We start from the raw sequence: 21,320 nt of genomic DNA on the forward strand, positions 1-21,320 counted from the left end.
CGTACACCTACCAATCGCATACCTAGATACTTTAGATGTAACCACAGATGAACCCACAGTAAGTAAAGGTAAATATAAAATATTTCTTTGAAATAAAGTATTTTATAAACCTTGTGAGGGGAGCAACTATGGACATCCAGGCCCAGCTTGTTTAACAGAATGTTCAATCTGGACATCGGTTGTATAAGAATAAGAATAATTTTTATTTTCTCCCAAATAACATTTACAACAAACAATAAGATAACAATTGAATTGAAAAGGCATTGGGAGACTGGTTTCCAAACTAGGCAAGAACCTGTGATATGGATAACCAGGCTTCCATTCCACAGCAAAGTCATATTGAGTGTTTACAAAGAGAACATACATATATGGGTAGGCAAACAAATTAACGTTTTAATTAAAGAGAGAAAAACAAAACAGTCAACTAATTAGAAGTTAGTACAAAATAGCACAAATACAGTTGTATGGGCGTATGTGAGGGTGGGTGTGTGTGTGTGTATGTGAGTGTGTGTATCTGTAGGTGAGTGTGTGTGTATGTTATTCGTTTAAATTCTAATCATTAGTTTCTGCGCTGACTAAAGTCTCCACTGCATCACCACCGTCCGGCTGAAAACATGCAGATTAAAATATCAGCTATAAAAAAACTAGTGGCGCTACAACTTTTTAGGTCTAGGACTCATTTGTGTACCTAATTGTTTCGTGATCATTTATTTTTCTAATATGCAAATCAGCCGTCTATGCTTGACACATGCCAAGGCATGCCGGTTTTCTCGCGGTGTTTTCCTTCACCGTACAAGGGTGTCAAATGCATGCACAGCCGGTGATCGAACCTACGAACTCAGGGATGAGAGTCGTATGCTGATGCCACAAGGCCAACACTGCGTAACAAAAATTAAAAAAACAACAAAATGTGTGGTATCACGAACATTACATTTTTTAAATATAAATCATTGATTGTAAATATATTGCGATATATCTAAAAACCAAAGTTTTCTTCAGCCCAAAAACGTCACATAATAACATTGTATCCATATTTCGAAGAAAAGCTTCATTGGTCCAATCTAAAAAGCTATTTAGACACTAAAAATAATTGTATTTAAATTAAACGAAGATAAAAATAAATAGGTTCGACAATTATTGATATATCTTTCAGAAGATGGATAATGGGGAATGGAGCATAACATTCGCTCGAACGGTAAAGGAAAACATTTTGAGAAAACCGGCATGCCTTAGACCCAAAAATGTGGCATGTGTCAGGCACAGGAGGCTAATCACCTACTTGCCTAATAAATTGATCATGAAACAGATACAGCAATCTGAGGCTCAGACCTAGAAAGGTTCTATGCCCCTCATTTATTTTTTATTTAAACAAACAAATACGTCATTTGAACAAAATAGCTCTTGTCATCATTTCAATGAACATTTTACTTTTAAAATAAGAAAATGTTGATCCAAGCGCATGTGTAACGCGGGTAATTATCGCGATGGCAATACATTTAAACCACTGACAATATAAATTAGAGACAGACCTAGAAATACATCGAAATATATACCTGCATATCAGCAACTGTTAGCGGAGGGTCGTCCTCCCTCAACACAGTCTCCCCGTCAAGTTTCTTCAAGTTGGGCAGACGACGGGCAGCCTCAGATCGCCATGTATCCAATTCACAGCCGTCGTATAATGGATTGCCAACGAATAGAAGATCCTCTAAATTTGGCAGCTCCTGTACCATTAAAAATATTTAACCATAGACGCTTTATTACATAACTCAGTGCTTTTCAGCAATCGAGGTCAACGAGAGACAGAACAATTGCATCTGTATTTTTTAAGGATCTGTATCTAACGAAAACGAAAGTGTCTGAGTTATCGAAGCTCCTCGAATGGACCAATTATGATGGAGATTGTAGATAGTTGACGTGACTTAGGCAGTATTTACAAATATCTTGCGGCACTTGGGAATGTTAATAACGAAAGGGTGAAACTCCAGCGTGCTTCTAAACGAGCGTTGTTGATAGAATCAGGTTCGAAAGAAAGAAGAAATTGTTAAACACTGCTTGTTTTGCCAGAATTGCGCGACCAAGCTTGAAAGCACAAACTTTGAAAATATAGAAGAACAGAGAAAGAGAGAAGCCCATTCTAGAATATAAAACACACAAAATATAAACCAGTAAGTCGTGTGAGCAACTTATACTTTTTATTTTTTAAACTTACTTGCAACTTGTTAAACTCGCTCCACTCCTTAACTAAGTTATTGCTCAAATATAAAACCTTCAAATTCCGCAGTACATTGATTCCCTTCAGTTTCTCAACTAAGTTATATGAAAGCCACAATTCTTCTAAGGTATCGCCCAGACATTCCTAGAATTTAATTAGAAGGAATTAGAGACACCAAATTGTAAACTTATAAACCGGTTCCCATGAACATGCATACTGTAAACTAAAGACAGGACTTCTTCTTATAGTGCCATCTCCTTGCGAAGGTTGGCGATCATCATGGCTAGTTTAATTTTGGATGCCGCGCTTCTAAACAAGGACTTGGCGTTTCGACCAAACCATTGTCTTAGATTTTTCGACCAAGACGTGCGTCAAAAAAAAAAAAAACAAATTACAATAATTTATATTTATATATATAATAGATAAGTGACGATGGTGCGTTTAGTAACTGAGACCAAAATTTCCTACAGGCAATGTAATCTAAGAATAATGGCACACGTGTTAATTGCATAACAATAACAAAGGTGAGAAGGCTGTTTATGAACTCAAGCGTCTTTTCAGAAATTTCGGCATCTCAATAGGTTAGTTTTGTAAGCTATGTTGTTGATGTCTAATATCAAAATATTTCATCGTAATAGAGATTAGCTGTTGCGTTATAAAGAATGAATGGGTTTAGTGTTAAACAAACGTTAGAAAGAGTTTACAATGAATATAATTTACAAGGGGAAAGATCTTACGATTGAACCATTTTAGGCCAAATGATATTTATTAAAGCCACTTTTATTTACAATTTAAAAATTACATATTTAGTCTAGTTTAGAATGTAAATATGTAAGTTACTACTGTTTTGTACAAAACAGAACTTCCCATTTGGATCTATTCTTCGCTGCTTCCATCCATTTACAAGGCCAGATTATAGTCAAACTTTGATTTTAGTCAGACTGAATAATTTAAATAACTAACCATGCCAGCAAAAGATTTGATGTAGTTTCGCCCCAAAGAAAGTACTCGTAACTTCTTCAGACTGTTAAGGCTTGATACCTTTTCTATCATGTTCGTCGATAGACTAAGTTTCCTGAAACGTCCTTAACGTAAATAATAATTATTTTTTAATTCAATTTAACTTAACTAACTGGCGTTACCAGATAAGCGATTTTAGTCAACCCAAATGAAGGTTATATTTAACTAAAATATTTTATTTTAGGTACGAATTATGTACTCAAAATAAATTAGAATTAAATTCCTAATAGGTAAATAACCAATGTTTTTTAAAGGCATTTAGATAACCATGCATTGCCTTCCTAGTAAGATAGGGAAAGAGCAGTAGAGTGACGAATACAAAAACTAAGCTCCTACTCCGTTGTGGCAGATTACATTCGCGCTGCTTCCAAATAATAATTAATATATCCAAGGCAGACGGAATTAATTTTTGATACTTAGTACCGCTTTGCTTCTATTTAAGTTAAAAATGACTGGAGTGATACAAGTCAAGATATTGAAAATTCTTTATTGTTCGTATGTTAGAAGCAACTTAGAGTATCCATCGCAAATTTGGAACCTTCAGTATGCACACAACACATGTCACAATTATCGAATCAAAAATATCCAAACGAAATTTTTTAAACACTTGCAATTTAAGGCCAAAATTTCGCTGCCTACAAAGCCCGGTGTGTTACCTTTTCATATGTTACCATTGTCATTACGACGTGATATTGCGGACACTGTCTACCTAATGAAAATAGCTACTCGTACGATCGATGGTACCGAGCTGTTAAGCAAAATAAACCTACGTACATATAACAAAACTCTAAGACAATACCTAAAGTAAATTCAAATTATAGAGGGAGCAACTTTATGGTTATTGCAGCGAACAGATTTAATGAGTTAACTAAAGTTAGCAAGGAGAGCTGTGACACAAAATTATTTCGAGCATGATGAATGTACTTTGTAACCTTTAATTGTCAACTAAATTAAATTCTGTTTTTTTTTTCTACAATATTTGGCATGTTTCCCTTCTTACTTTAAATAAACAATATGTGAAGATTTTTAGTTGGCTCACAATGTTATATATATATACATCTATTTCTGTATTGTGCTGTAAATCTTCTTAATGGTCTAAGATCCCGCTATACAACGACCTTCACCGAGATGCTTATTTAATGAAACTTATTTTATATTTAACTTAATATGTCAATAAATATAATCCATATGGGTTGCCTAGCAAATTTCAGTCCAGAGTATGTTTAATTAATTTAAAAAAAAAATATTTTTTTAAACAGGTCTCCGGTATGATTGGTAAGGTCGTAAGTTCTAGTTTATATCGTGCCGGCGGATCGTTTAGAAAAACACGTCTTTACTTCACAAATGTATATTGGCAACTAAATTTCATTGTAAAAATATTTGAGACTACACAGACAACTATTTTTAGATCTAAAATTGCAAAATAGAATCACCATAAGCCGCCCACCAAAGGACTACTGAAGTCCTTTCAAAATAAGTAAATTTGACAAAACTTATAGGTGCATGCTTAAACTTACATGCTTTGAGTTTGCTTCTACAACAATTATTAAGGTATCGGTATATGGTGCGGTCAGAAGAATTTATACAAAGAAGAATAGTACAATAATAAATTTTAACAACTATATAGCACTAATCTATTTCGATGGGCAATGCACATAGTTTGGTTACGCATCGCTTTGCTATATGATCACCACTTTTTACACTATAGACTCTGGTAAGACCATCAGGGCCAGGATGCTTGTCGATTATTCGTCCCATATGCCACTTTCCTGGTGGCAAATTGTCCTGTTTTATGAGGACAATGTCTCCTATCTTGAATTCGTCTTCGCGTTTTAACCATTTCGGTCTTTGTTGCAGCCGCGTCAAGTATTCTTTTTGCCATCTTGACCAGAAGTCGTTTAGCAGTTTTTGCGTGTATTGCCAACGTGTCAGGTTGCTTATTTTAGCGTCTTTCAAGTTCACATCAGGCACGGTTACAGGAGCTTCAGTTATTAAAAAATGACCCGGAGTTAATGGTTCCAACGTGCTGTCTTCCTGCGGGCAAAGCGGTCGTGAGTTCAAGCACGCCTCAATTCCACAGAGAACCGTCGTAAGCTCTTCATAGGTAAGGTTAGTATTAAGGATTCTTCGTAGATGGTGCTTAATAGACTTCACACCCGTCTCCCATAAATTTCCAAAATTTGGGGAGTAGGCCGGGATGAAGTGTCATTGTGTTCCATCATTAGCAAGTAATTCACTAATTTCTCCATTAAACTGTAGGCGAGCTTCCTTCCAGGCTTCAACCAGATCTTTGTTAGCACCAATAAAGTTTCTTCCCTGATCACTCCACATATTTGTACATCTGCCTCTTCGTGCGCAAAATCGTTTAAAGGCACCAATGAATGCAGCTGAAGTCAGATCACCAACCAACTCCAAGTGGATCGCCTTCGTGGACATACATACAAAAATGGCTATGTATGCCTTGCCAGTTTGGGAGCCTCTGCCCTTTTTTATTAAAATTTGAATTGGTCCCGCAAAGTCGACACCGGAGTTAAGGAATGGCCGAGCTGGTTTTACCCGAAAACTCGGTAAGTCTCCCATCAATTGTGTTTTTACCCTCGCCCCATGTCTAGCACATATCAAGCATCGATGGATACACTGCTTTACTAAGGACTTCGCGCGGAGTATCCAGTATTTCGATCGCAGGTAAGTGAGCATCAATTGCAGTCCTCCGTGCAGCGTCTTCAAATGTGCTTCTGCGACCACTAAATAGGTAAGTCTACTTGCATGACCCAAAATGATTGGGTGCTTCACTTCATTAGCCAGTTCAGAGTTCCTGAGCCGACCGCCCACCTTCAGGATACCATCTTCGTCAAGGTAAGGATCTAGTGCTTTTAGTTTGCTTGTTTTCTTAACTCTTTTTTTTGGTTTTAATGATTCTATATCTTCTGTAAATTCTTCTTCTTGTGCTCTTTTTATACAGGTTTGCATAGATGCGTGTAGTTCTTCAGTTGTGATTTTGCTATCTATTCTGTCTTTTAATGTTTTTTGTTTCAGGAATCTTCGGCAGTATGTGATTGTTCTAAGTAGCTCTAATAGTGTATCAAATTCTTCAAATTGTGTATGTACTCTCTTCTCTTGTTCATTTTTATTGTAAGTTATGTTTAAATTTTGTATTTTATTATTCTTCCTTTCAATCTCTGTTTGCATAATGTTTGGTTTAGTGAACTGTATCTTCGATTGTTGTAACCAGTCTGGCCCATGCCACCATAATTCACACTTTTTTAGATTTTCGACTAACATCCCCCTGGAACCAACATCAGCTGGATTACCTTGAGTTTGGACGTGATGCCACTGACTGCAGGATACATTAGTTGTAATCTCAACAACTCTATTTGCCACAAACACCTTCCAGTTGTTTGGATCTCCAAATAACCATGACAGGACAATTGACGAATCTGTCCAAGCATAAATTTGAGTTGCAGGAATTCTCATTGCTTTACCAACTTGCTTAAGCAATCTTGAGAGTATCAACGCGCCGCAAAGCTCTAAACGCGGTAAGGATATTGTTCTCAATGGAGCCACTTTTGTTCTTGCTGCGATAAGCGTAGTTTTGTTGGTACCGTCTGGGTAAGTCACTCTGCAATATACTACAGCACTATATGCTTGAATGGATGCATCGCTGAATCCATGGAGTTCTATTGACTCTCTGTTGGCGCACGTCGTACCTATCCATCTTTCTATGTAGATTCCATTCACATGTTCAAGGTCAGATCGCAATGTGACCCATTTGCTGGCTATTTTAGAATTCAATGCATCGTCCCAGGTAATCTTTTCAAGCCATAGTTCTTGCATTAATATCTTTGTCAGAACGATGCTAGGTGCAATCCAGCCGAGTGGGTCAAACAACTTTTGGATGTCAGACAGAATGCTTCGCTTCGTGATCACTGTATTGATTGAAGGTAAGTTTAAATTGTACTCGAATCTGTCTTTTCCTAAATTCCATTGTACGCCAAGTGCCTTTATTGTTCCATCAATCTTCAAATCCAGATTAGCATTAGACGATCTATCACTAGGATCAACTGTTTCCAAGAACTCTCGGCTGTTGGATGACCATTTTTTTAGTTCGAATCCACCCAAATGAAGAAGCGCTTTAAGATCTTGACTCTTCTTTATTGCTTGTTGCAGACTGTCACTTCCAGACATTGCGTCGTCTACATAAAAATCTTCACGTAATATCTTAGCAGCTTCTGGATACCGGTCGCCTTCATCTTCTGCCAATTTCATAAGGGTTCTTACGGCGAGATAGGGAGCAGAAGCTGTTCCAAATGTAACAGTCAACAATCTGTAGTCTTTGACTTCTTCAGATTGGTCATTTCTCCACAAAATTCTTTGATAATCTGTGTCTTCTCGGTCAACCCATATCATACGGTACATTTTCTGGATATCAGCCACAAAACAAACGGCGTGAGTTCTCCATCTCATTATCAGGTTTCTCAAATCGTCTTGCAGTACAGGACTCGTTAACAGTTCGTCATTGAGAGAGACACCGTTGGAGCCTTTGCACGAGGCGTCAAATACGACACGAGTTTTCGTAGTTTCTTTGTCATTACGGATCACGGCGTGGTGAGGTAAGTAGACTGATTTCTTATTTATTTCTTCTCTAGGTATTTCTTCGATATGTTTAAGGTCTATGTAGTCTTCAATTACCTTCTTGTATTCTTGCTTTAATTCTTTATTTTGATTGAACCTTCTTTCTAATTGCATTAGTCTCTTCATTGCTATTTCTCTCGTATTTCCTTCTGTTGATTTAGGTTCTTCAATGTTGAATGGCAATTTGACAACATATCTTCCACATTCATCTCGCTTCTGTGTCTTAGTGTATATATCTTCACATAACTGTTCCCTCTGTGTTAGGTTTCTTTTCGTATCTTCATCAACTTCCCATATTGTTTTCAGTAAATCTTCTATATCAACTTCTTGTTTCATGACCGTTAAGGATTGTTCATGCTTCTTGACCTTGATGTCAATTCCACCCATAAGAATCCATCCCAGGTATGTATCTTGTGCGCATGGTGTACCTGGTGGACCTTTGATCAATCCCTTCTTCATAATGTTTATATACTCATTGACACCCAACAGCAGATCGATGTTACAGGATGCGGAAAATGTTTCGTCTGCTAGTTGAATGCCAGCAAGGTGCGGCCAATCTCTTCTTATTATTGTGCCTGAATGTATGTTAGAGTTCAAGGGCTTCGTCATCACGTAGGCTTTAATAGGTAAAATGAAATTGTTCCATCGTGATAATACATTTACATTTACTTCATGCTTGACTCTAACCTTCGTGGACTCAAGTCCAGACACGATAAGATCTACTGCTGTCTTGTGTAGTTTCAGGATCTGAGTTGCCTTCTCACTTATAAAACATGCTTGAGATCCTGAGTCTATCAGCGCCTTCAATGTAGTAGTGTGTCCACATTCATTCTTTAAAATTACTACTGCAGTGGCTAATAGTGAAATTGTCTGTTTCTGCCCTGCGTGATAGTGTGACGCAACCATTGCTTGAACTTCCCCTTCTTCTACATTTGCTTGATTGGATGACATCGGTTGATTAGCTACAACATGAGAAGCCGATGCCACCCCGTAATTAGGTAGGTGTAGAAGAGTATGGTGACGTCTCTTACATACACGGCATGATGTTGGCAAACGGCACCTAAACACCGAATGTCCAACCCCGAGGCAGTTGAAACAGAGCTTGTTTGTTTTGACATGTTCTCTACGTTCGTTTGGTGACATCTTGGTGAATACGTTACAATGGCATAACGTGTGCGCATCTGTACATAAAGCACAACTTCTTTGCTTTGGTCTTTCCGTGGCTGTAACGTGAAAGACTCGTTCCTTGGGAAGCTTCGTAGTAGTGGGGGGGTTGACTAATTCCAATGTTCTGAATTTTGCCTCTAAAAACTTGCGCAGATCCCTCCAAGTCGACAAGTCCTGGGAATTCTCTGAGTAGGACTTTTGTTCCCACTCCTTCTGGGACTCTGGGTCCAACTTCTGTGCAACCAGAAATATGATTACTGGATCCCAAGAATCCGTGGACACCTCCAGATTTTGTAGACTCTGTAATACTTCGTTGGTGGTGTCGAGAAGAGATTTCAGTTGGGTTGCGGCTTGGCTGGTACATTTCTTCTGAGCAAAAAGTCGTTTCAATAATGCGTTCACTATAAGACGCTTGTTCCCATATCGATGGTTAAGCGTTCCCCATGCTTGAATGTAATTAGCGCTTGTTATTGTAATGTTCTTCAATAAACTTGCTGGTTCACCTGTCACACTGGTTTTTAAATAGTGAAGTTTTTCGACGTCGTCTAGTGTTGTGGAATTGTGGACGAGTGATGTAAACAAATCTTTGAAACTAGGCCACAATTCATACTCGCCCGAAAACAGCGGTAAATGTATAGCCGGGAGATTAACTTTTTTATTTTGTTGGGGTTCTGGCGGCAATTGTTTATTTTTGCCAGACTCGACTGCCGCCAACATATCTTTTAAGTCTCCCAACATACACAAATACAAATCTTCTTGTATAAAAAATTCTTCATTCTCGAAATATGGCAGCAATCCACGCTGCTCACGAGTGGTGCAGGTCAATAATTGTTTATGAGCTTCTATGAATATCACCCAGTATTCCTCAATTGTTTTTATTCTAGATTGTAAGTAGCCCACTTTAGCCAGTCGTTCTTTGGGGCATTTTGATAGGTTGATCTGAGTTTTCTTCAATAATAGGGCTGTATTTTCGAGTATATTAATTGCTTGTTCAGTTTCCGTGGCCATATTTTAACACGTCACAGTCGAAAATCTTCACACAAAACTTTTAAATATTGACGCGTCGGCGCGAATATAACTAATTGTCTTTAAAAATTGCACAAAACTTCAACCCGGCACTCGCTTATCGCTTTGGAATGCAGTTCTATTGTTCTCGCGGTAACCGGTCCTCGATGCAATGTTGTATTTCTATCCGGCTCGAAGGACCATATGGTAAGGTCGTAAGTTCTAGTTTATATCGTGCCGGCGGATCGTTTAGAAAAACACGTCTTTACTTCACAAATGTATATTGGCAACTAAATTTCATTGTAAAAATATTTGAGACTACACAGACAACTATTTTTAGATCTAAAATTGCAAAATAGAATCACCAATGATTATTAGATAAATTCTATACCAATCGAAAGTATGAAGCCCATAGAATATGCAAACGTTAGGTTGTTTTTAATCAATTAATTATTTATGTGTATATTTTTTATGTGACACTAAAGTATATATACATCTTTAGTATAAAAGAAGGTTATAGTGATACATATATAATACTACCCTGATTAAAAATATTGATTGAAAAAAGTTCAAAAAATTTACTACATGCAAATTATAAAAAAAAAATTTTTTTTTAAATATTAATTAAACATACTCTGGACTGAAATTTGCTAGGCAACCTATATGGATAATATTTATTGACATATTAAATTAACTATAAAATAAGTTTCATTAAATAAGCATCTCGGTGAAGGTCGTTGTATAGCGGGATCTTATACTATAATAAATACATACATAAATAAAAGTTTTTTTTGAAGTTATACTTTAGGCGCGTTATGAAAAATTGATGAGAGTGAAATTTTACGATGCGCGCGCACTGTGACACAAAATTAACAGAATGAAGTTGCCCACGGAAGATGCTACGGCATTGGACATAATTTAAAAACAACATTCAAATAATAATAGAATATATGTTATGTTTGTTGTTAATGTGAGAGAATAATAATAAATATTTATTTATTTAATTTTTCAAATGTAAACTGAACTTTATTGACTATAATGACTCCTTTTCCAGTCTTTGATTATTTAATTGTAATTAATTATTTGCATGCAATCAAAAACTATTTTTAATCATGCCAAAGAAGTATAACTTTTTACGCGCGTACATAAGTACACGCACCCTTTTTTTTAACTGTGTAACTAATTACGAGTATGATACTTACTCGCAACAAGACAGACTCGCTAATGTATTGTCCATTTTCTCAATCGGTGGCCATTGGAAAACTAGACACACATCTGTCGCTGTTGCTGCATGCTGACCAGTTTTATCCTCCCAGCGCTTAATGGCTTCTTTTATCGTCGTAGCTTTAGGTACAGCCATTACGTCAAAATTAAATATTGATGACTCAAAATAATTAGTTCACTTAAAGATTTTTTTGTTTCTAAATTCCGTATCTAATACTTTAGAGTACGGGTTACCTATTTTACGGCACAAAGAAAATATTAACGCATTATTGATTACACAAGCGTTGCTATGAGTGAACATTTTATTGAGAATGCTAATTGTGTTTTCTAAAAATATGTTAATTGGTCAGTTCAATCAAATAAGTATATTTTAGAGTCTGTTTTAAAATGTATGGATAAAGTACCAAATAGCTATGCAACACATAAATTATTTGAGAGATAAATTGTGCTATTTGACACTTCATCGGACTCATAACTTATGATGGACTTTATGTGACGAATAGCGCTATCTGACAGTCGTAAAACGCAACAATAGTGTTTGTCGTACAAATAAGTAATAAATAGCTAATTTGGAACTTATCCGTACATTGTGAAATAGACCCTTAATGTCTTATAAATTGAATCCTTAGACTTGTAGCAAATACTAGTTTTAGGTTTTGTTAACATTAGATTCTTATTGATTTTCTCGATGTTTTAGCACGAATGAGTAAAATCTACTTATATTATATTAATAGAATAGTAACAATACTTTTTTGTATGGAACATATTTTGTGGAAAATCAATGTGTTCGAACTGTCAGTCCCAAAACAATAGTGTGAGAGATTGATGTTATCGTATTGAGCTATAAAAACACTTGTATTAAACACGAAAAATATACGACGATTTTGAATATTTTGTGTTTTACTGCGTAAAATATTACACAATAATATTATTATATTTTCGACGACTAGAAGGGTGAATTAACAAAACAAATCAATCGAAGATTACCTACACGTTCATCGCGTCCAAGCACCTGAATGCAAAAACTAAGTCAGCAAGCAATGTCGTCTACCCTCAAATCCTCCAAGTGTAATAAGGTGAGATAGCAAGTGCGCAGTTTTTCTCCAAAAATAAATCTAAACGCAATGATATTTAACATTTTTCACAGTATGTTCTGTACCAGCCTCGAAAGTTTTGGTTTGATTTTCTTTAACGACAAAAGACACAATTGAATTACAATTGATTAATTATAACTGTTATTTAAAAGTGTTAAACGTGTAAAAAGGAAAATCAGATTGTACCAACTTTGTATTATATTAATTATACATAATTACAGTTGACCTATTACATACTGAGTCTTGACTCTTGAGGGATGTAGTGTTCAACTTGCAACCCAAGTGTACTCCAAGAACTGGGTTTCTTATTACCTATGGGATATCCGTCTGTTGCACAGATCCCCGTTATGCAAGACGTTGCGCCTACTGAATGCTGTCTCCGACACTATCGACATATTTATATATTCCCAGAGTGAATTCACAGTAGCGATATTGTGTGTATTATGTGTTTAATATTATATATGTACTTTATTATATTTTATTTAATGATTTTGGCATAGTCTCTAAGGATAATGTATGTTTTTTGTAATAAATAAATTCTTTATTTCCACATCTAGTTTAAATATAATTTACAAAAGATATTTAGAATTTTATTATTCTAAGATGCGGTCCCCGTCGGGAAGCTTCCTTCAACTTTTCCCAGCCTGTTTTATCTCTTCGGCCGCTCTTTTGGACTGCCCTTTCTTGGTCCATTTGGACCAGTCCATTCGTTTACAGTTTTTGACCATTTTCCATCTTTATAACGGGCTATATGCCTTGCCCATCAGCTTTTTGAGTTGTTTTTTACATTCCTGTTCGTCACTTAGTTTAATTCCAATATTTTATATTTCTTTTCATTAATTGCCATTTAAAATTAATGTCAAATTATAAAACATTATTTATTTCATACATTTATTCCATTAAATGTCAACAAAGTTTACTCTTCTTATTTCTAGGTATTTTCAAATGAATTGTATTAACGTGAGATTTTAGTGAACTTGACTGATTAAAGCGTTTCGAACAATACTGACATTCGTATGGCTTAGAGCCGTTGTGTACCTGAAAAGAGAATTAATTTTTACAATATCGCACTCAACTTAGTAGAATTGAATGGAAAAGTATAGTCATTTACTTATATTGCGCTTAATTTATTATTGGAAACTGTAGTTATATCGCTAAGTCATTATTTAATCAAAAAAGGAAAAATTGATAAAACACGGCCGTAGGGCACAGAGGCCGCCATGTTAAAAACAAAAGTGCGTGCGTATAAAGTACACGCCATGAGTGAATCTTCTTTGGAAATCTAATTTTTAAGTCTTGTTCATATTTATACAAATCTAAAACTTTAGATTTCAGAGACTTAGAAGGTGGAAAAAAGGAAGATATGTTAGGAATTTAAGTGTAGAAAATTAATACAAATTATAAATTTATGTTTTTTAATGTATTTCTTCGATAACAAAAAAACACGTGCAATGTTAATTTACAATTCGTCATTTGAGATTTTAATAAATTATTTTGCATAAAATATAACATATAACAAATATTTCATAAATTCTCTTTACGAAATAATTATTTGAAGAATAGAATTTCTATAAGGTAATTCACCCATCTCACTCTCTCTCCATTGGTCTCAATCACTCTCTCCCTTTTCTTCGACGAAAACGCTGCACATCTTCGTGACGCTAATATTATTATTATTGCGTTATGTCGAGAAAGGCGAGAGCCGAATATAAGAACCTAATAATTATAGAGTCTGAATCGACTTACCCTGTAATGTCGGTTAAGCGCTGGTTTCTGTGTAAATTTCTTATCACAAACTACACAGCTATACGGACGCTCACCCGAATGTGTTCTTGTGTGGATTCTAAAACATTTTAATCACATATTGTAGGTGATGCGAATAAAAATCGACGTTATGTACAAGACAATAGGCTGATCACTTACTGCATATGAAATAATAATATTTGTCTGTAAATTCGGTTTACGGACTATAGTTTAAAATTACAAAACTTTGATGAAATGATTGCATACTTTTATGAATAAAATTAAATAGTTTTTAATGAATTATCATTTCATCAATAATTTTTTATGAATTATCATTTCAATAAAAATTATTTAATTCTATTTTGTATGGATACAAAGAAGGAGTGAATCCTCTTACGCATATGCCAATCGAGTGGAAGAGAGATAGATGTTGCCCAAGCGTACAATGAGCGTAACGGGACAATAAGTCATGCCTTTTCATGCATGCAGCCGGCGTTCATGGATTCGTGTCACGTCAAAAACATTTCGTATATTAAACTCATAATGTTTCAGAAAATTAGAGGAACCAACTGTGCTTTTATGTGTAACGCGTTGACAAATCAATAGTTGGAGAAAGATCGCCTACTTGCCACTTGAAAGACTTACATGAAAGTGATAACCTAGCACATTATCGAAGGACCATTAATTAGTATAAATACAGGAACTCACCTAAGATTTTCTTTACAAGTAAATCGAGCCCCACAGATAACGCAGGGAAATGGTCTCTCTCCGTTATGTTGTCTTTGGTGGTACTTCAGTGTTGCCAGCGACTAAAAAGTTTACACGAGTTAACTGTCAAACTGTTGTGTGTGAACTAAATGTAAACATCTTTTACAAACTAATAGCGAGGTCAAAATAAAAGAATATTTTCCCCGTTATTAATAGAACATAATTGCACCGCAGTAACTAAGGTACTCATCTCTCATTTCATCACAGCGTAATCATCATTTGACAGAACGAGATAAACAATTTGCTTAAAGAGTGCGAATATACTGAAATTTGTTAAATAAAACATTGAACGTAAATTTACTTCTCAAAATTTTATGAAATTTTTGTGTGATAAATCCCAGTGTCGCTTCAACATTTTGTTCATTATATCTATAAATATAAAAATGAAACCCGTTTTCCGTTGTCACGACATAACATGAAAACGGCTTGACCGATTTGTCTGATTCTTTTTTTATAATATTCCTTGAAGTAAGAGGATGGTTCTCACGGAGACAAAAATTTAAAAAAATTGAGTGAAAATGTCTAAAAACAACACTTTTCTATATTTCCATACAAAATATGCGTAATATTATTTAAAGGCAATTTGAACTTTAATACCATATCATAAAGTTCAAGTGTTAGTGGAGGGGTTCCGGGAAGGTAAGTTTTTATTTTTTGACATAATGTATTTGTTGTATTATCAACTTTCTTTTTTTTATCTTACTAGCTAGACCGGTGTCCCGAATAGCAGAATAAGTATTTAAAAAAAATAAAGAATCGACTGTTAGGTGGTACGATGTTCGCCAGGCCAGCTAGTTACTTATATATTTTTAAATATATTTTTTTAGAAACAAGTTTTTGATAAGAATATCGTTGGGTTTATTAACCCAAAACCATATAATTAATAAACTTATTAAAAGAAACTTACAGTACAATGCTTCCCGCACACTTCACAGACAATATTCTTGTCATACTTGAGACCGAGGTGCACGCGTTTCATATGAGCGCGCAGTTTGTGTACGCTGAGAAACTTCGAATCGCACTAAAGGTACAAAATTTACATTATGCCAATGTCTGTTTTAAAATATATTTTAAAAAGCATTTCAGATTGAATATACAAATTGTTATTTTTAATTGGCTATTAAAATTAAATTAAATATTCATAACTTTAAGAACCCGCCAAAACAGTTTTCTACAACTACAACATGGCGTCGCACTAGTCCCTATACCATAAACCTATAAACAAACGCAAAGTTTTTTACGTGTTTATATTACTTTATTTAATTACACATTATATTTTAATTAAAAGAGTCTCCGACGAAATTAAACTCCAAGACAATATTAGGATTAGACAGGCAGACATTATTAACTTCTACTTCATCGTCTATTCGACTAATCTGTGACTGACATATATAAATCAATATTTTTGTTGCGTTTAACTTTCAATAAAACGTCATTTTTCATATTGTCAAACAGCCTATCAAATTATTTTTATCCTAGTGATTGCGATTATCAAAGCTAAAGTCGTGAGTTCGAACCCGGTCATATTTGTTGTTTATAGCACGATATAAACGGCTGACGGATTTATACGGCTGATACCAAGCTTATGAAGTGTCTGGGATATGCCCGACGGCTCTAAACCCACTTTGTGCAAGGCGATCACTGCAATCCTATTTTCTTTAACATCCCATTCCATATGGTAATTTGATAAATAACACGAAAAAATATGTGAAATGGCGCAAAATTGAATGAAGTTTTTTGAAGTTGAAAATAATATACGTGTTCCAAATTCAAAATAATGCATTTTCATTTTAATCAGAACTTATGGCCAGACTAGTTAACAAGTTCTTTAATTGAATAATATTAACGTGCTCGAGTAACGGTTATTATTGTTTTTAATTTTAACTGCACATTAGGGATTAGGCGCTTAAAAAGGATGAGGCCCTACTTGCCTAAAGATAAATTATATGCCATCCCGATAGCCCCTTTACAGGAATACAATAAAAATTCTTACGTGTCCGCAACTGAGGGCAGACAGCGCTGGTGTTTTCTCATATATATGTTCACTTGTATGTCTGTCCATATGTGTCCGTTTATGAGCAACCCTCTCTTCTAGTTTAACATCTTGATTGCACACGGGGCAGCATGAGCTAAAATGGGTATTAAAAAAATTTACTGACAAGAGAATAGAGAACAGACTTCATGATAGGACTCTTAGTGCTTTCTTTCACTTTAAAGTTACTTCTACTTCGTAAAACTTGGAAAATATATACCTTGGGAATCATTCTAGATATTGGTGAAAACCGCATTAAAATCCGTGCTACTGCACTTATTGGAGTTTATCGAACAGACGGACAGATAGACGCAGCGGAGACCTTTTTTTATATAATTTAAAAATTAGACATGTGCTGTCGCTAAATTTTTGTAGGAATTATCAAACTCTACAACTTTTCGAAAGACTACAAAATATACCATTAAAGCAGTGCTGGTCCGGTCAGATTGGCCGCATTTGTGATGGCAGATGGGTCAAAAGACCCCCTGGAACGGCCCTGTAGGTATAAAAAGAGGGGATACCCACCAAAAACTTGGGAATATGAAATAAATGGGAAAGCGGGGAAAAATTGGAAAATTGTCGCAAGGAATAGGGACAAGCCGAAGAATGTGGAGTACTAGTGTAAAACATAAATGACATGAACTTAGTGTAGTACTCGAATAAAGGCTATTTATATTTTTATAAGGCAGTGCTGGTAAAAACGTTTCGTTCGACCATTTTTTTTACGACATTCGCAAGTCCTGCTATCAAGAGAAAGTATTTTAATTTTATTATATACGCCTGTTACTCACGAATTACATGGCTTTCTTAAAAGAATTTTCAAAATCTGTTCAGTAGATCTAGAATCCCTTCCAACATCACAAACTTTACCTCTTTATAATATTAGTATAGATTCTCTATTTACATTGAGGACCTCCATCAGACCTTTCCATATATAATAACGAAACGGTACTGGGTACGATTCTCGGGAAATATTGCTTTTTGCAGTTTGATTATGATAAATTAATTAGACGTGATTAACACTTACCTTTTAGCGTCCAAACTATAGTGATTCGTCAAAGCGTGCCGTTCCCACGCATCCGATGTTTTGAATTGTACATTACACTCTTTGCAATAACTTTCCAAAATTTGTTCATCTTTTTTGTCAACCTGGAGCATATATTATTACATTTAAAATACATACACATAATCACATTTTCAAAAATTAGAGAAATTTCGACGAGGCCAAGAAAAAAAGTTAATGTACAATAAGAGATATTTGAAAATTACGAAAGCAGTAATCTCTTCTCTTCCTACTCTTTCTTACACTATCCAGCATTGGTGTCTGTACCCTTACCTCGATGGTTCTATGTGCTTTAGAACTATGCATACGTAGTCCGTGTTCGCTGACAAAACTATCTCCGCAAAGCGAGCACGCGTGCACGCTCTTATGAGACTTACGAACGTGCGTAAAGTAGGACGATGATTTGCTGTAAGATAATACAACAATATAGAGAATTAATGTTTCTATTTTATAATACTGTAGCATTTTGGATATTTTCATAACATTAGTAACTATTCAAAAAATTTATCGTATAAAAATAAGACAAAAATGTTTCCCACACATGGACACTTACTCAAGTTTAAAACGGATGATAAAAGTAATCAAGTATCAGTATCAAGTAGAGAATGTATTTTTTTAATATCACGGCGCAAACTGGCAGGAGGCTCAACTGATGTTAACTGAAACTGCCGCCCATGGACACTCATACTGCCAGAAGACTTGCAAGTGCGTTGCCGGCCTTTTAGGGATTAGTACGCTCTTACCTTGTTTTCATCATTATCATCAAAAATCATCATAGTAGTTTGTGCGCTTACATCTTGAAACAATGCTGATAATGACAATAGATTCAAATAAGTTAAGAAACAAGTCAGAATATCGTATGTCGAGATGTGATATACGAAATCATTTACTACAGCCTTGCGATTCTGTTGTGTGAGTTCGAAAAGTGAGTTACAGAATCGCAGGGCAGGTAATAGAGCTGCAAATAGATTCTAATCAATTATATTAGATTTAAAATGACCTACCGGAAAGCCTTCCCACACAGATGACAAGTATAAGTTCTACCCTTGTGCCACTCTTCATGTTGTTTCGCTTGGTTTCTGGAAAATTCATAATTGTTTGCCAAACAAGAGACGAGGTCTATATTTATAACCCTGATATTTCAAAACATTACTTGATTAACTTAAAAACATCTTGACAAAAAACTTACTCAAGTAAATTGGCAAAGACACTCACCTTGTATGAGTGATCTCTTTACAAACATAACATTCGAATTTCCTTAAATGTGCCGCCTTATAATGGCTATTCAGTTGCCGTTTAGTTGAATAACGGAGATGACACATTTCACATTTATGGTCACCACTGCTCTACAATAGACACAGAAATACAGACATAATTGTGTCTTTAAACTAACTACTAACTAACTTACAAATCTTTGTTATTAATTTGAAATCTCGTTAATTGAAGAGTCTTTATCTGTCTGTGTTATTTTAAAAAAACACCATTACATTTAAGTACTGTTGCATTGGTCTTACTTCGATCATAAAAACTGTCTCATGGACACAATTAAAGATTTCCTTTCAGTAAAGAATAAATTAAAATATTATTCTAGTTTTCCATTAACTACAAAGAAAAGTGAGTAAGATAATATATACTAGAGATAAATAAAAACCATCCTTAAAATTTGATTTTAAAATGGGGAAAAAATTACCTCATCATGTTTTTGTCTATGCTTCCCATAGGCTATTGGATCTATGAACCCACGAAAACACAGAGCACATTTATATGGCGAATTCAAATAATTTATACTCTTTGCTCTTTGTTCCATTTCTTGTTTCTGCTCTTCTGTTGTTAATATAAATTCCCGTGCATTTACTCTTTTTAATGCTGAAAAATATAACTATGATCTTAATAATAACATATCACAGATAAATCATGATTATGGATGGTGCAGATTAATTATTTAGAACACTATTTACCTGAATTTAAAATGACAGTCCTTAGCGATTATAATTAAATATAGATATATTTAATTTCAATATAACTAACCTTTATAATCAACTTTCTCTTCCTTGATTATATCTGTCTCAGTGTTGAGCTCACTTAAAGGAAGATCTTCATCAGAGTCAGACTGCTTAGTGCTAACATAATCTAGTTTAACATCTGTTTCACCTGGACGAAAATGTTTTTTTTTAATGTGCTTATTTAAAGCAGAACATAATGGCTCCCAAATTAGTTTTAATACAGTACTTGTGCCAGGAAGGGCACATGCGAGGGCACAAAGCAAGGCATATAATACAAATAGTGAGTGAGTTTATTATGGGGTTTGTAATTAATAAACATACTGTCACTTCCAGCTCTGAAATCTTCAATTTTGACTAAATCCTTACTCTGTAGTCCTTTCCCATTATCTTCCAAACTACATAAATCAGATCCACCCTCAATAACTATATTGTTAAGTTTGACTGTGGTTAAATTTATATTGTTGTCATTTTGATTTGTCAACTGAAAATAGTAAGCCACTAAAATATAATTTAAAGAAATAATTAAATATAATTAACTTATATACATATTACTTTATTTTTAATTATTGATATTTTTTTAGTTAATTTATATCTTTCACTAACCATAAAATTGCTATCTTCAATTTTTGTCAAAATATTATTTCCTTTCAGTGCTTGAAGCATAAACTTGTAACATTTCTTCAATAGCGCAAAACAAATATAGCAGCAACATGTTGAACTATATGGTACCTGTAAAATGTAAAAAAAAATGTGTAGTAAAAAGGAATTAAGAAACAAAATACTTGATAAACTTAGCCATGGATGCCCCTGAAATAATAATTTACATTATATGTGAATAAATATTTGCTTAGGTATCAAATGTATGATCTGTTTTAAATTGAGTCTCTAAAATATGAAAGCCTAATTGTATAAATACTCTTACTTCATAAAAATAATATATTGTTACAAGACGAAATATTAAATTCAATATGAGACTGCTCTAATGTAAGCCGGCGTCATTTAAAGGGATTAACACTAGTTAAAAATTATTTTATGGTTGATAAATTAGCTTTTAGTCGGGTATATTGAGATACTTACATTGTAATCAACTAATTTTTCATAAAACTGGTATAAATAAGTTTTATTTAAATTATAAAATCGTACATTTTCTGTTAGACAAACACAACACAGTAACGTCATTTTAAAGACACTGCAATATATCAAAAATGTATTAGTTGGTTTAAGATAATTAGCAGCTGAAGTGTGTGTGAGTAAATCGATTTAATAGTTTCAAAATATTCACTGTTTTGTTTTCAATGAAAAATTCATAAAGATTTGAAAATTGCAACATAAAAACCACAGACTCCATAAAAAC

The 21,320-nt window shown here is 34.5% G+C and overlaps 2 protein-coding genes across 2 annotated transcripts; both read right to left on the reverse strand.

Annotated features, from left to right (window-relative positions):
- Positions 1-250: 250 nt before the first annotated feature.
- On the reverse strand, positions 251-11,627 carry LOC125061384 (dynein axonemal light chain 1-like). The gene is made up of 5 exons (XM_047666802.1): positions 11,242-11,627; positions 3,179-3,290; positions 2,213-2,359; positions 1,554-1,724; positions 251-606 (listed from the first exon to the last, which is right to left on the reverse strand). Exons 1-5 carry the CDS (start codon positions 11,397-11,399, stop codon positions 553-555), a joined length of 642 nt encoding a protein of 213 aa, XP_047522758.1. The 5' UTR covers positions 11,400-11,627; the 3' UTR covers positions 251-552.
- Positions 11,628-13,166: 1,539 nt separating this feature from the next.
- Positions 13,167-21,283, reverse strand: LOC125061370 (zinc finger protein 250-like). Its single transcript, XM_047666780.1, has 14 exons — positions 21,044-21,283; positions 20,570-20,695; positions 20,288-20,447; positions 19,992-20,114; positions 19,654-19,829; positions 19,179-19,309; positions 18,968-19,042; positions 18,237-18,369; positions 17,928-18,049; positions 16,862-16,997; positions 15,776-15,889; positions 14,809-14,909; positions 14,104-14,200; positions 13,167-13,395 (listed from the first exon to the last, which is right to left on the reverse strand). Exons 1-14 carry the CDS (start codon positions 21,143-21,145, stop codon positions 13,264-13,266), a joined length of 1,728 nt encoding a protein of 575 aa, XP_047522736.1. The 5' UTR covers positions 21,146-21,283; the 3' UTR covers positions 13,167-13,263.
- Between the last annotated feature and the right edge of the window lie 37 nt (positions 21,284-21,320).

The sequence above is a fragment of the Pieris napi genome, chromosome 23, assembly GCF_905475465.1.
Source record: "Pieris napi chromosome 23, ilPieNapi1.2, whole genome shotgun sequence".
In the NCBI taxonomy this organism is placed as follows: Eukaryota; Metazoa; Arthropoda; class Insecta; order Lepidoptera; family Pieridae; genus Pieris; species Pieris napi.

Bases quoted from the DNA above. Each gene is read 5' to 3' on its own strand.
- LOC125061370 (XM_047666780.1), bottom strand. From the start codon at position 21,145: ATGACGTTACTGTGTTGTGTTTGTCTAACAGAAAATGTACGATTTTAT. The intron at 15,890-16,861 runs GTAAGAATTTTT...TTGTACCTTTAG, and splicing joins CTGCCCTCAGTTGCGGACAC to TGCGATTCGAAGTTTCTCAG. The intron at 14,201-14,808 runs GTGAGTTCCTGT...AAAATGTTTTAG, and splicing joins ACTTGTAAAGAAAATCTTAG to AATCCACACAAGAACACATT.
- LOC125061384 (XM_047666802.1), bottom strand. From the start codon at position 11,399: ATGGCTGTACCTAAAGCTACGACGATAAAAGAAGCCATTAAGCGCTGG. The intron at 3,291-11,241 runs GTAAGTATCATA...AGGACGTTTCAG, and splicing joins GCGAGTCTGTCTTGTTGCGA to GAAACTTAGTCTATCGACGA. The intron at 1,725-2,212 runs GTAAGTTTAAAA...TTAATGGTACAG, and splicing joins GCGAGTTTAACAAGTTGCAA to GAGCTGCCAAATTTAGAGGA.